Here is a 15453-nt window from a genome sequence, read left to right on the forward strand (position 1 = left end):
TGGGAAAAACATTTTTGAATTGACAGATTTCTTGACCAATGAATGTAGGGGAGAGGAGGGTCTTCAATTCAAAAATCCAGTCCCATGAGCCTTTAGTTTCGTGTTTATGATATGTGCATATTTTTTGGAAGTAATTATTTAACTATTTTAGCAAAAAAGTATGTGTTTTGCACTTTTAGTTTCTATCATAAATATTTTTCTTTTCATTCTGCACAAAACACATGTAATTATATATTTTTTGACTATCACTACAAGCTACATGGAGAGAATAACATTAAAAAAATGATTTTTGGGAGAGGTATTCTTCAAAAATAGCTATTTAGAGGCATAAACTTCTGAAGAAAACTGTGATTCTCATCCAGTTTTCCACTGTGAAAAAGGACAAGAGGACCATCCATGGATGTCATAAAACATTTCAAGTGAAAAGTATTGAGACTACAAATTTATTTAAGACCTTGGCATTTGTGTTTCTGTATTTGACAGTACTGCAATAACACATCGCAACCCATACAATTTTACTCACTCCAAGGGTTGTAAGAGGTTAACTAACCAATGATCTCATCAGTGGTTGAGCAGACTTACAGCTTCGGAAGATCTAAAGGCTTACCTGGTGGGATCAGAAACAAAAGGTTCAGCATGCACTGTCTTTAAGACATCAAAATAAAGATATAGGCACAGGAGGAACACACTGCCGAGAGACTCAAAACAGCAACACTAATCTTTATAAATCCTTTTTCGAAAATGTTCTGTGGACAAATGAAACAAAGTTAGAATTGCTTGAGAATGCAAATCAGCCTTTCATTTACTGTACATACAACAAATGAGGCCTTCAAAAGAAAAGCACACTCTCCCTACGATCTTGGGCTTCCATAATGTTGTAGGGTTGTATTGCCACTTCTTGTGTCATGGAATTTGAGGATTATTAAGGTATTTTAAAGCATAATGTCCAACCCGCTGTTCTGAAATGGGGTCTGCATTGAAAGTGATGTCTCCCAACAGGTTAATGATTTGCAAAATAAATGTAAAAGCCCCCTGGAACAGCTCAAAATGTAATGCTAGACTGTTTTGGAGTGGGTAGCAAAGATTTATACATTGAATCAAACTGAAAACATAATAAAAAAAATCATACAGTACTGAAAAATATTGTGGGATGACAGTCCTAAAAATAAGTGGTGCAATTCTAATGAATATCAGCTGAACAGCTGGAAAAAAAACGTAAGCATTGTAATGTGTTAGCTGGCTGATGTTTAAAAGGAATGATTATAGGAAGTATTCTTTAGTCTAAAGACTGTGCAACTAAGTGTTCATTCTTGGATGTCCATTATGATGTCCTTTTTATAAAAGTGAGAATATCAACATTATTTTTTTCTGTTTCTATCTTTTTAAATGAACTTATATTTGCTAGAGTACCAACAAATTTGACCACAAATGGCAGTTTTCACATTAGGTTGACTAAGACTGCAAAGAAGAATGTGAAATGTGAAGCAGCATAAGACAAAAGAAAACATACAAAACTAATAAATAATAACACGTTTCATGGTTAATATGATTAATGCCAGATGGTAATGGAGGAAAAAACAAATACTGCAAAGTAAGGTGAAATTTGAGGACAAAAAAACTCCAAGCCTGAGGTTGATGCATAAAGTTCAAAGTATAATTAAGTGGATTTGGGCCAGCATTTGTCAGTGCCTGTCCTTGAACAATCAATTGTGTGGTGTACAGTTAGTGCAGTGACTGTTATATTGCTACTCAATACTTGGCTCAGATACTAGGGGCAGACTGTGGGGTCCCCATTGCTCTCATCTGAGTCCAGTTACAAGATCAGTTAAGGGCACTTGTCACATATTATATGATACACACGGAAATATACAAATGGAACTATAGGAAATAACCCAGGTTTGCAAAAATAAAAAATACAAAGTCTCCCACACTTTTTTTTATCTTGGCTTAGAGTCTTTCTTTTTTACCTTCACTGTAAACAGAAAGGTTATGATTGTTTATTACATATTGGTTATAATTTCACTTATGTGGGGCATACTGTTTAATGAGAACATAATTTAAAATGCAGAGCTAGACATGTGAAAGTGTGCTTTTAAAACTCCATTACCAATTAGTAATTTATATCTACCTTGCTGGTACTATGCTGTTCCTCCCAAAAACCCAAAGACATGCATGATAGGTTAAATGACAATTCCAGACTGGCACAGTTTTAAGCGGGCTGTGTATGCAACAGTGGGACCTGCAATTGATAGCCATTCCATCAAAGGAAAGGATTTGGCCCTCCCAAACCCTTGCATTTTGACAATGTTATTGCATCTACAAAAAGTATGTCCTTACAAATGTTCACATTTTATTGTTATACAACACTATATCATAGTGGACTTAATTTGTCTTTCTTGAAACTAATCATTAGAAAAAGTGAAAACAGATCTTTGAAAACTTGTCCAAAATAATTATAAATATAAAACACAAAACAATTGATCTACAAGTATTTACCTTATTTAATGTGACACCCCAAAATCATCACTGGTGCAGCCAATTGGTTTTACAATTTGCACAATGAGTTCAGTGGAGATTAGCTGTCTGAAGTCATGGGGTTTTAATTGATTGCAGTAAAAATACACATGTATCTAGAAGGTGCCACTTGTGGTCACTTGGTACAGTGGCTTAAACTAAACAACAAAGACAAAATAATACTCCAAGCAACTCTATGAAAAGGTGACTGAGAAACACAAGTCTATGAATGGAGACAAGAAAACATCCAAGTCACTGAGTATCTATTGAAGTCCAGTTAAATCAATCATTAAGAAATGGAAAGAGAACAGAACACCATCCACAAAAAGCAAGCAATTGTAGAAGAAAAACAAACAGCGATGGAGGATATTAAGAGGTATGTGATAATTTGGAAGGGGTTACAAGCTACAGTGGCTTCGACTGGGGAAAAAAACGGTACATACAACTGTTGCCCAGGTGCTTCAACAGTTGCCTCTTTATGCGAGAATCGTAAAGAGAAAGTCACTGTTAAAACAAATGTATATGACATCATGACTAGTGTTTGCCAGAAGGCACATGGGAGATTCAAGTCAGCTAAAAGAACGTTAGTCTAATGAGATCAAGATTGCCTTTTTTGCCTATCAGGTATTTGGCATAATCTAAACACTGCACCATATCAAAAATACACCATCCCCACTGTGAAGCACTGTGGTGACATAATTAGGATGTGACAATGCTTCTCTGTATCAGGCACTGCAAGGCTCATAAGGGTAATGGGTAAAATGAATGAACCAAAATACAGGAAAATCTGAATCATTCAGGAAGAAACTTAAGTTTTGGGAGATTTGTTGTCCAGCAATATAGAAATCTTAAGCATAAAGCCAAAGCTGCAAAGGCATGGCTTCAAAACAAAACTCAGTCCAGAACTCAGTCCAGAACTCAGTCCAATTAAGAATTTACTATATGGCTGGACTTGAAAAAATCTGTTCACTCAAAATCAACATGAAACATGACAGAGAGGAAGCATGTTTTTGCAAAGAAGAATAGGGAAAAACGACAGTATCCAGATGTGCTGAGCTGATAGAGAAACCTGTCCACATAGACCTCAGGCTGAAATTGCTGTCAAATGTACATTTACTAAATACTTAGGCAATTAATACTTTGTGTTTTAAATTTGTAATTAATTTAGACCACTTTGCAGAATTCTGTTATTGCTTTGACAAAAATGCCAAGTTAAATCCACTGTGATTCAATGTTGCATAACGATAAACGATTGTGAAAGTATCCAAGTGGGGAAGAACACTATATATATATGCACTGTACATATTTTGCTACTGCCTCTTGTTTTTCACAGTATTTATGTCTGTATTTTCAAATCACTTCATGATAACACAGTGAAAGGATGCTTCAGAAAGCTATTTGAATTTAAAATGTTTGTACAATTATAGTTGTATTATGCATTTAAAAAGTATATACTGAAGAATAAATATTCATACTTTCATGTGTGCTGCATGTGACATATATACATTTCTACAAAGAGTCTTATTTTGATGAGATTCTATCAAATATATCTATTCAGAAAATTTTTCAATCTGTGTAACCAACACCACCAACAAGACACCATCAGGCACAGATGTGTTTATTTTCCTCTTCAGTCTATATATTTTTATTTTTTCACATTTCTGTATGGAGATGTTATTCAAGGGATAGCATATTCCCACCTTTCAGAGGTCATATACATCATTCAATACACATGAAATGATAAAAACCTTTAAAGTATGGAAAAAAAACTTGGAATCAAATTATGCTTTTTACATGTAGCTTGTAAATAACAGAAACACATTTACTATTGAGTATGTATTAAATTCAAGATTACATAGAATTAAGTGCCATAATACAATCTTTGCTTTTTGAAACACCCAACAATTACAAGTAGAAGGCTGTGTTCTTGCCATAGCTAACGAATGCCTGTGATCTGGTAACTAACACAAGTAAACAATACGTATTCAGCACTATGAGTGAGAAATGGCTATGTTTCTGCTAACTCTCTGGAAACATACATTTTATGACTAGGACATTACTTCATCAGGTTCAATCATTGCAGCTCTCGAAGTAAACACATCAGCCAACATGTGTTTGGGAATTTCAGAGCCACGCACTTTCAGTGTATAGCAAGCATCTTCTACTTTTCCTAAACTTTGCTTTAAAGTGTACAGCTTCTTGGAGACTTCATACGGCCCAGTGTTGCCAATATACGAGAAACCATCATAAATCTGGCGAAGGAACTGGCAGAGCTTGAACGGTGTTTCAATATCCCCATTGCCAACGCTGTTAATGCACATCCTCATTAGCTCTCCAGTAAGATCAGCTATTCCTAAGAGATAGTCAATGGCAGTCACTTGAAAAAATAAAACTCTTCCTTGTTGTTCTGGATGATCAGTTGATGTGCCCTAGATTGCAAAGAAAAAAAAAATCAGTATTTCCTAAATATGTCCATTTAATTACTATGATCCATAGAAATATCTGCTCTAAAATAAATTCAACTCATATTGTGGTCTATTATTTTGCTTAGAAAAATTATTATTATTATAATGGTACAGAACTGGCAATTGTTTTTATTTCATTTTATAGCATAAACATATTTTTTGAATCTTGGTAGCTATACTATGAATAAAGAATTTTGCTCAAGTTTCACGTTAAGCAGTTGTAGTTGTCTTTTAAAACCAAACAATGTAGCCCTGTAAATAATTGCCAATTTAGAGTGTAGCTCTGATTCATTTTGTAATATATTCTAGTATTATATGGTATTTATACACAATATATTGCTAGAACAAACACACATATAAATACACATGTATATCTAGTATTTCTAGGTGCGATTACCAGAGGGCTCACTGGCCAGGACACCAGCCAACAGCAATCCTGATAAAGTTCTACAAATATGACTGATGCCTTAAAAGAAATCCCAGGATAAATATACATTTCTGGAAGTAGTGGTTTATAATGAAGAAAGAACACTATGATCTGATGCGGATATATTTTACTATCAGCATTTATTTTGCCATTGGTAATTACACAATCTGGTACTTGTTTTGATTGCAGTAAATAACGGCTGTCTGCAATATTGCTGCCAACTCATCACAGGAAGTAGCGGAAAACCAACTTATGACATAAGTACCCCTTTCCCTGTGGAAAACAATAGGGATGAAAGCTTGTCACTCAGAATGTGGTCAAAGGGGTCAACACAGCAGCTGCTTTAAAATATTTATTCTCGGTCCTTGTTGCCCAAGCATATGGAAATATGGTTAATAATAGGAAAAAATGTTTATATGAGAGGGAAGAAATGTCACAACCACCACCTGGACATGGTATTAAATGTACTGGATTGAAGCCAGTTAAAGAACATCTGCTGTGTATTTGGCACCATGTCAGTGCCACAGCCCATTAAACCTTTAGGAGTATCTCCGAAAGTAAGCCCCTGACAAAACTAAGAGTTGATAACTAAGATAAGCAAGAAATTTACAAAATAACCACATTTTTATCAGCAATACACACAGAACTAAATAAAATATTAAACATAAAGTCACATTAATTTCATGTTAAAAATGAAGGGTTAGAAATCAAATGCAGTTTTCTTCAATCATCTTCCTATTGTTAGTTCCTTTTTATTATGACATTTAATTTCACCTGTATTGCCAACCCCTAGCTGAAAGTAAAACTGCCTACAACAAAAACATGTTGATAAAATGTTAAATTATATTGTTAAAAACTGTTCAGTAATAGATAATAAACATACTGGAATTCATCTGGTCAATATGCCACAAAAAGATATAGCAGCACTGGAGGCTTTGCAGAGAACAGCAACCTGCTGCATCCTGTTTTGACAAAGTTAACCATCTTTAGTCTTGGGCAGATACATCTACATAGAAATCTAATCTGCATCTTTAGAATTCTCAAAAGCATTGATAGAATTGATCCAACAAAAAATATCAACACTTCCCTTACTAATCACTGGTTCCCAACAAACACACTCCTCAGTCAGTAGTGAGCAAATATATACACAAAAAAGTGACGTGACTATACACTGCCTGGCCAAAAAAAAAGTCGCCACCTGGATTTAACTAAGCAAATAGGTACGAGCCTCCTATTGGATAATTACTGTATGGGCGATTATCTTTCAGCTGGCAACAAGTTATTTAACCCCAACTGGTGCAATGAGTTGCTTCTCATTTCTTAAACAACCATGTCGAAAGACACATCTCGTGGTCGTGGAAAAGATGTTAGTCTGTTTGAGAAGGGTCAAATCATTGGCATGCATCACGCAGAGAAAAAATCTAAGGAGATTGCAGAAACTACTAAAATTGGGTTAAGAACTGTCCAACGCATTATTAAAAACTGGAAGGATAGTGGGGACCCATCGTCTTCGAGGAAGAAATGTGGCCGGAAAAAAATCCTGAATGATCATGAATGGTGATCACTTAAATGTTTGGTGAAATCAAATCGAAGAAAAACAACAGTAGAACTCAGGTCTATGTTTAATAGTGAAAGTAAGAGCATTTCCACATGCGCAATGCGAAGGGAACTCAAGGGATTGGGACTGAACAGCTGTGTAGCCGTAAGAAAACCACTAATCAGTGAGGCAAACCGGAAAAAAAGGCTTCAATTTGCTAGGGAGCATAAAGATTGGACTCTGGAGCAATGGAAGAAGGTCATTTGGTCGGATGAGTCCAGATTTACCCTGTTCCAGAGTGATGGGCGCATCAGGGTAAGAAGAGAGGCAGATGAAGCAATGCACCCATCATGCAAGATCTTGGTGAAAAATTAATGCAACCCTGGATGGAACTAAATCTTGTGACATTGCAGAAGCTTATCGAAACAATGCCACAGCGAATGCGTACCGTAATCAAAACTAAAGGCGGTCCAACGAAATATTAGAGCGTGTGACCTTTTTTTTTTGGCCAGGCAGGGTATATGTTAAATAAAGTGAAATAATGGAGATAAAATATGCATAAATCCTCAGGTCCTTTAGCTAGTTATCGTACATGTTTACAGTGAAAAGAAACAAAAAGATGGCAAATGGCAAATGTATATCCTCTCCTGTTCCTTACTTATTATTTAAAGTATCTATCTATCTATCTATCTAAAGTCTGCACACTATACCCAAAGGAGAAACATATCCATCCATTATCCAACCCGCTATATTCTAACTACAGGGTATCAAATATAAAGTTTCTTTAATGAATGTGGAGTTGAAAATATACCAGACTTAAATCCATGAATGTGTTATGAATTTGGTTTTCTTATTTTCTGGAAATTACTTTCATTTACTAATTTTTATCATTACTTCTAGTACATCATTTCAATACCAGTTTGGCATGACAGTTATTTATTGGTGTTGCCATTCTGTATTTGTTTTCATGGCCTTGGGCACATTGTTTATGGGAATGTGCCTGTTGCAGGTCATGCAGGCATGACACAACGTCATTTCACCTCAAATATTTAAGATAGTATCAAGCAGTACTCAGTATTATGACTTTGAATTAAATTTCAAACTCAATTTGATTTCATTCCAGAATAATTATAACTAGGTATAACAGCTATGACCTTTTCCTTTTTTTTTTTTTTACTAGACTTGATTCTGGGATCTTGCTTATGTTTTGAATATTGATTATTTTGTTTCTTCTGGTTTCTTAGACTTCAGCCTGTCCCCTGAGCACAATTCTGTCTGCTCCTCGGCCTTTAATTTATCTCCTCCTGAATTTTTCGCACTAATTTCATTGGGCACCCATGAGAGAATCGTAAAAAGAAAAAAATAACACCTTACTAGTGCGTGTTGGGTTGGTGAGACAGAGATTATTTGAGTTCTGCAAAAATAGCAGATGTCTTACAAAGCGGTGAAACAAATTAAAGTGATGACAGCCTGCAAAGATGAACAAATTTTTTTCTCTTAGTGGTGAATGATATGACCCTTTCAAAGATGGAAACCCGGAATATGATGGTCTTCACTTATGAACATTCAAACTGTAATATATGTTGGAATATATTCAAAATTCATATATATTACAGCCCATATTTTAGATATAGATAGTACACTGACTAAATCAGTAAAACAGAAAAAACGTAAAATATTGTTGGAAATGTCACCATTTTTACATATTAAACACATCTCTAAAAAAATCTAAAAATTCAAAACTACAATATACAAACATTTTGTATTTATTAGTTGCATAAACATATCCAGCATTAATGGTTGTAATGTTTATATACAGTACTTCATCAGTCGTTCACGTCGATGCTCTGCATATAAAGTCATCTGTAGCAAACATGAAAATAATATTGTTAATATTTAATTATCCTTGGTAGAAAGTTTAACGTTCATAGTTTTACTAAGATTGCATAAACAAAACCTCTTTAAAGTTGTTTGGGAATTTTTTTTTGTCTCCACCTCCAAATCAAAAGCCACAAAACTTGATTGACTTGTTTGAACCTTAATAAGTTCAGCCAGGTGAAGACAACTCCTGAAGTGAACACATACTCTGACCCTTTTAACATTTCAGGATGTTGTGACCAAAATCAACAATCATGGGCTACGCCACGCAGCCGAGTGATTTATTGAAAATTATTATGATTTTTTTATTTGGCACTTGTCTTTTAGCTGGGACAACAAACAAAATTATTATACATACATTACAATGTATATGTTATCAGAAGGTGCAAACTTTACAATCAAAACTGAACAGATTTTAAAGAAGAGCACAGGAAACTAGACAGTCTAAAAAATTTGATGAAAACTAACAATTTAACAAAATTACAGAAATTAAGGATAAGCCTTGCACAAAAAATAGCATGGTGACACACTGATTAGAGTTGCTGCTTCACAGTTCCAGAATCCTAGGATCAAATCAAAGCCTAAGGCGGAGTGGTGGCTCTGAGGCTAGGGATCTGCACTGGCAATCGGAAGGTTGCCAGTTCGAATCCCGTAAATGCCAAAAGGGACTCTGCTCTGTTGGGCCCTTAAGCAAGGCCCTTAACCTGCAATTGCTAAGCGCTTTGAGTAGTGAGAAAAGCGCTATATAAATGCAAAAAATTATTAAAAATTATTACGTATTGTTTGCATGGAGATTGCATGCTCCCCCAGTGTCTGAATAGATTTTCTCATGGCAGTTCATTTTTCTTCTGATATTGTGCAAATGTGGACCTGCACAAATAAATGTGGGTGTGTGTGCATGAGTGTGCTTTGTGATGGACTGCCAGTTCATCCAGGGTTGGTTCCTGTTTTACATTCACTGCTGTCTGGATATGATTTGGCCCATGAAACTCTGAATTGGATTAAGCAGTTGTAAAAATATAGTGACCCTTACAAATCAGGGTATGTCTACAAAAAGACATCTGCATGTTTCCTTGGAAATTTCACTGTGAGAAACTATCACTATGAAATGGAAGTTAAGGGTAACTGACTGAGAGAAGATCTGCAAGACTTAGAAAAATGAAAAAAAAAACAGAACTGTTCATTAGCTGATAAGGGAAAGCACAACATACACATCAGTGTAAAGGACCTGGCAAAAAGTTTAGCTTGGATAGGTCCATAGTACACCATTGCTAACAAAAAAATCTGAAGAGAGAACTGAGTAAGATACATTCTAAAAAACCTCACACACATAGTACCTAAGTAAGGCAGAAAGTTTGTAAAACTAAGTTATATGAACAGGTGAAACGTGAGACTTTTTCTTTTTGGCTGCAACTACCATACATTTGGAGAAATCAGGTGAAGCATTTGAAGAAAGGCACATCTTGCCAGTTGTTAAGCATGGGAGCAGTGTGTAGCACTGTGTAGCACTAATAGCAAAGCAAATACAGGCAGTCCCCGAATTACGTACGAGATAGGGACTGTAGGTTTGTACTTAAGTTGCATTTGTATGTAAGTCGGAACAGGTACATTATTTTAACAAATGCTATTGTTGACTGACTGTAACCAAGTGCTCTGCCAATGAATGATGGAGTTTCACCTCTCTCTGAACTTTTTATTATTTCTACTTTATTTTCAATGGTGATGGTTTTTCTCTTCTTTACTGTATCACCAGCACTTGCATCAGATTTGTGTTTCAGAGACATTCTTGAAGGGTGAAGACAAAAGGTTAAGATGAGCTCTTCTGTACAGCACTGTACACACTATCACATCAGGATGGCACCCGTCGTCAAAATGTCTGATGTACTGACAAGAGACAACTTCCTGCTATGTGCGTAACAGTACAAGCAGGCTTGCTATTGAGAATGAATGGGATGGCGAGGGGCGGTTCATCACCCGCCCACCACAGAGTCACCTCCACTACAGTATGCTGCCTGCAGCGTCTGCCCACCAAGAACGAACAAGGTGCGGCCAAAGGCAGGTAGTGAATCGCCCACCACCGCCCCCATTCAATAGGCAGCCACCCAATGCACACTACAATGCTACCCCCCGTCGCCCCGTTCACCCTCAATGACCTCCATTCAGCCACAACCGGGTTACCACTTGCAGCATTACCAGCCGCCCACCGAGAACGAACGGGGCAGCCGTGTGTGATGGGCGGGCAGTGAAACGCCCCTCTCTGCTCCATCCAGCCTGTGTCCAGTCAGGAGCAGTGGCTGCGGCGGCATAGTGGGCGGGAAGCGAACAGCCCCATCATGCCTCCGTCCTGCACACGAGCGATAGCTGTAGCCCCAGTGACTACGGACCACGGGCCACCACTTGCCACCGGGAGCTGCCCGAGGGGCACTACACTGCGCGAGCAGCAAAATCGCCCCCCTCCAGCCACTGCTTGCAGCATCCCCAGGCTGGAGATGAGGGAGCGGCAGTTAATGAGGCGCATGTGTTGCAGCTGCGGCCCCATTAGTAAGTCGTACGTCGGATGTCCGTTACTTGGGGACTACCTGTATTGTACAGACTTGAGAACAATTTTTCAAGTAAATATCAACAAATAAAAGTAGCTAATGTTTAACTGTCAGTAAAAACAAATTTAAGCTGAAGAGAGGCTATATATTTTCTGCAAAACAAAGATTAAACACACAAGTCAGAATCAGTCATGAAGTACCGTACTTAAAGGTATGAAGATAAAGATTTTGGAATGGTCTTTACAATGGAAATGCACCTAGCCACCTACAAAAAGCATTTGAAACCTCAAGCTCCTATAATATGGCTGAAATGCTATGCTAAAAGAGTTGGGAAACTTCCAAAGCCCGGACACAAGTATAAAACTACTGTATTAATTATTACTAAGTACTAAATACAGAATCACAATCTAAGAGAAGCAAAATGTAAAAGTATCAGAAAAATAGGGAAACAAACAAAATACAAAGTTTTGGTCTAAAATCCCAACCAAAAATATGACATTTCACATGAAATACAAACTTAACAGAAAAGCAAAAATTTTAAAAAATCCAGAAATCAATCCTTAAACGTTGAACAGACCAAAGATCAAAAATAAAAATAGTCAAAACACCAAAAGGTGTGGAATCGATAAGGTGCCGGCAGAAATGATTAAGGAAGGAGAACCTTGAATACTAGAAGAAATATGGAAGATCTGCAGTGAAATTTAGGAGAAGGATAAATTGAATGGTGTAGATCAGGGGTCGGCAACCTATGGCACACGTGCCACACTTGGCACGGCAAGCAATTTCAAATGGCACGCAGACTCTTCACGTTTCCTGTATAAAGTTGATTATAAATCGATTAGCGGGGTTTCCTCGTTCATTTCGGCACTTGGGCGTAGCAGGGTGCCAGCCACAGACTTATCCAGACTTGTTGTAACAGCAGTCTAAGTAGGTCAGGGGAACAGTCTATATGCGAAATCTCAGAAACTAACGACAGTAACGCCAACTAGCGAGATCAAAATTCTATTACATAAAAAATTGTGGCGCATTTGCTTTAAAACCTGTTGTGTGTATATCTGGATTTCGTTGTATACAAGCACAGATATAATTTTTCAGGTGATATTTTAACGATACCCACTATAGAACAACGTTGGTTTTTGCATTTTATAAATGTTTTCTAATATGAACATTGGTTACGACTTTCCGGTCACGTGCTGCAAATATGCAGATCTAGATCTACAAAGGCCGGATGCCGGTAGTTGAATAATATATATGGTTCATATTGATTAATCTAAATATATCCATTGTATAAAAAAACTGAGATGGTTATATTTTTATTAGTTCCTAGATCTACTTAGAAAAAACGTCAATATAATTAAGGCCCACGCTTCTAAACAAGCTGTGTACAGCGATCGGCATTATAGTGTCATTATGACTAGTTATAGCTGACAGTTTACTGACGGTTTTCCTCTCATATGCACGTATGTAGATCTATAATTCTGCGTTTAAAGGAAAGAAAAGGAAACTTGATCATCGACCATTTCAAGAAAATTGGACAAAAGAATATGGATTTGTTGGACAAAAAGATCGTGCTGTGTGTGCTTTCTGTCGTGAAAGTGTTGTGTGTCGCACATCTAGTGTACAAAGACACTTTCAAATAAAACACCAGTCTAAGTTTAAAACCTCAGAAGAGAAAAGTGAAGCTATCAAAAAAGCTATTTCTGGTTTCGAAAAACAAACTAGTATTTTGAGCAAAGCAGTTGGAATGAAGATTAAAGCTACTGAATGTAGTTATAAAATAGCTGAATGTATTGCTTTGAAAGGGAAACCGTTTACAGACGGAGAATACATCAAAGAAACTTCTTTAAGCAGTGCTGAAATTTTATTCGGTGATTTACCAAATAAGGAGATTATATTCACGCGTATTAGAGAAATACCAATTTCTGCAAGATCAGTTGAGAGGCGCATAACTGATTTAGCTGAAAATGTAACAACTAAACAAATATCTGGATTAAAACAATCTCAAGTATTTAGTGTTGCGCTTGACGAAAGCACTGATTTAAACGATTTGTCTCGCTTAGCCTTGGTTGCAAGATATCCTGAAAATAATCACATTTATGAAGAGTTGTGTTGCTTATTACCACTTCATGACACAACCAAAGCAGAAGACATTTTGACTGCATTTATTAGTTATTTTGCTAAACATGACATAGACTTAAACAAGTTATTCTGTGTGACAACCGATGGTGCTGCTGCAATGGTTGGCAAGAAGAAAGGATTTGTAAAACTTCTTGAAAATCATGTTGGCCGCAAACTTTTGAATTTTCATTGTATTATACACCAGGAGAGCCTATGTGCAAAGACCTCATCTCTGAATTTGGTCTCTGTGATGACAACTGTTGTTGAAATAGTCAACTTTATAATTTCTCATTCTTCACTGGTTCACAGGCAGTTCAAGTTTCTTTTACAAGAAATTGAGTGTGAATATGGAGATCTTCTGCTACACAGCAATGTTCGCTGGCTTAGTCGAGGCAAAGTTTTAAATAGATTTGTCAGTTGTCTTGGAGCTATTAAGGTAATAATTCATTAATAATTCATTACATTTATATAGCGCTTTTCTCAGTACTCAAAGCGCTATCCACACAGGGAGGAACCGGGAAGCGAACCCACAATCTTCCACAGTCTCCTTACTGCAAAGCAGCAGCACTACCACTGCGCCACCTGTGAGGTGTTTCTTAATGAAAAAAAGAAACATTTTCCTGAACTGAATGATGACAACTGGGTGTTAAAGTTGATGTTTCTGACTGACATAAGCACACATTTAAATGAACTTAATCTGAAATTACAAGGACAGGGACAAACAGTACTTGATCTTTTCAGCTATTGGAAAGCATTTACAATGAAACTAGACATTTTTACCCGTGATATCAACATCAAAGCATTCAAGTACTTCCCGAATGTGAAGAATCTCTCAAATCAATTTGAAGTAAATGTAGATGAGCTTCAAGAGTACATTGAAGCACTCAAAGCAGAATTTGATAAACGAAGTAAAGACTTTCACATTCATGGATCCTTATTTTCGTATCTCATTAAGCCTGATATAATTGATTTGGAAACTACCCAGTTGGAACTATTTAGTTGGATGGATATTGATGACTTTGAAATGCAACAGATTGACTTCAGATCTTCAGAATTATGGACATCAAAATTTGTTGAACTACGGAAGTCTCTGGAAAATGAAAATCTAGAAAAGTCTGCAGCTATTCTCAGCTGTTGGACATCCCTTCCGAATTATTACATCTGTTTGAAGAAAATTGCTTTTGCTCTTCTTTCAGCTTTTGGATCAACCTATTCCTGTGAGCAAATTTTCTCTCACATGAAAGCAGTGCTAAATCCACAGCGTAGTCGCTTAACGCCTGAACATTCAGAAAATTGTGTCAAACTCAAAGTGACAAAGTATGTTGTCGATATTGAGCAACTGGCCAAGACCATGCAAGGGCAAGGCTCCCATTAATAATAAAAAAGTTTTTTTAAAAATCTTTCAAGAAACTCTATTTCTTTTAATGTTGTTTACAACTTTACATATTATTGAATATCACTATATATTAATTAATTAAAATATAAAAATAAAATATATGGTAAAATAAGCATATTGACCTCGACTTGTATAAAATGATATGTGATATTGGCACTCTGAATAATTTGAAACCTTAAGTTGGCACACAGTTAGCAAAAGGTTGCCGACCCCTGGTGTAGATCATGCCTGGTGGCATAACCAAAAAAGAGACATCTCATGAGCTGCACAAATTACAGAACAATGGTGTCGTTTCTACATCTGTGCAAAATAATGCTGAACACTCTGCATGAAGAGACTGAGAGGTGCCATGGAAGAAAACCTGAGTGAGTAACAAGGGAGCAACAGAAAAGATAGAAGTACGATCCTACAGATCCTGACACTTTAATTACTCTAAAAATGCAAAGCAATCAAAGGAAGAAACCTCTATTGTTTCACTGACTTTATGAAAAGGTGTTTCACCATGGGAGTTACAGAAGAGATGACTGGAGAAATAAAAGGCTTATATGAAACGCCAGAGATGGCTGTCAAGGCCAAGA

General features: G+C 36.6%; 1 protein-coding gene across 1 annotated transcript in view; it reads right to left on the bottom strand.

Moving 5' to 3' along the window:
- Positions 1–4116: 4116 nt before the first annotated feature.
- Positions 4117–15453, bottom strand: part of tsnax (translin-associated factor X) — an 88804-nt gene continuing 77467 nt past the window's right edge. The window contains exon 6 of the mRNA XM_028820560.2: positions 4117–4943. Within this exon, the coding sequence (XP_028676393.1) occupies positions 4563–4943 (381 nt within the window). The 3' untranslated portion in view covers positions 4117–4562. The remainder of the gene's footprint in view (positions 4944–15453) is intronic.

This window comes from Erpetoichthys calabaricus, chromosome 15, assembly GCF_900747795.2.
Source record: "Erpetoichthys calabaricus chromosome 15, fErpCal1.3, whole genome shotgun sequence".
In the NCBI taxonomy this organism is placed as follows: domain Eukaryota; kingdom Metazoa; phylum Chordata; class Cladistia; order Polypteriformes; family Polypteridae; genus Erpetoichthys; species Erpetoichthys calabaricus.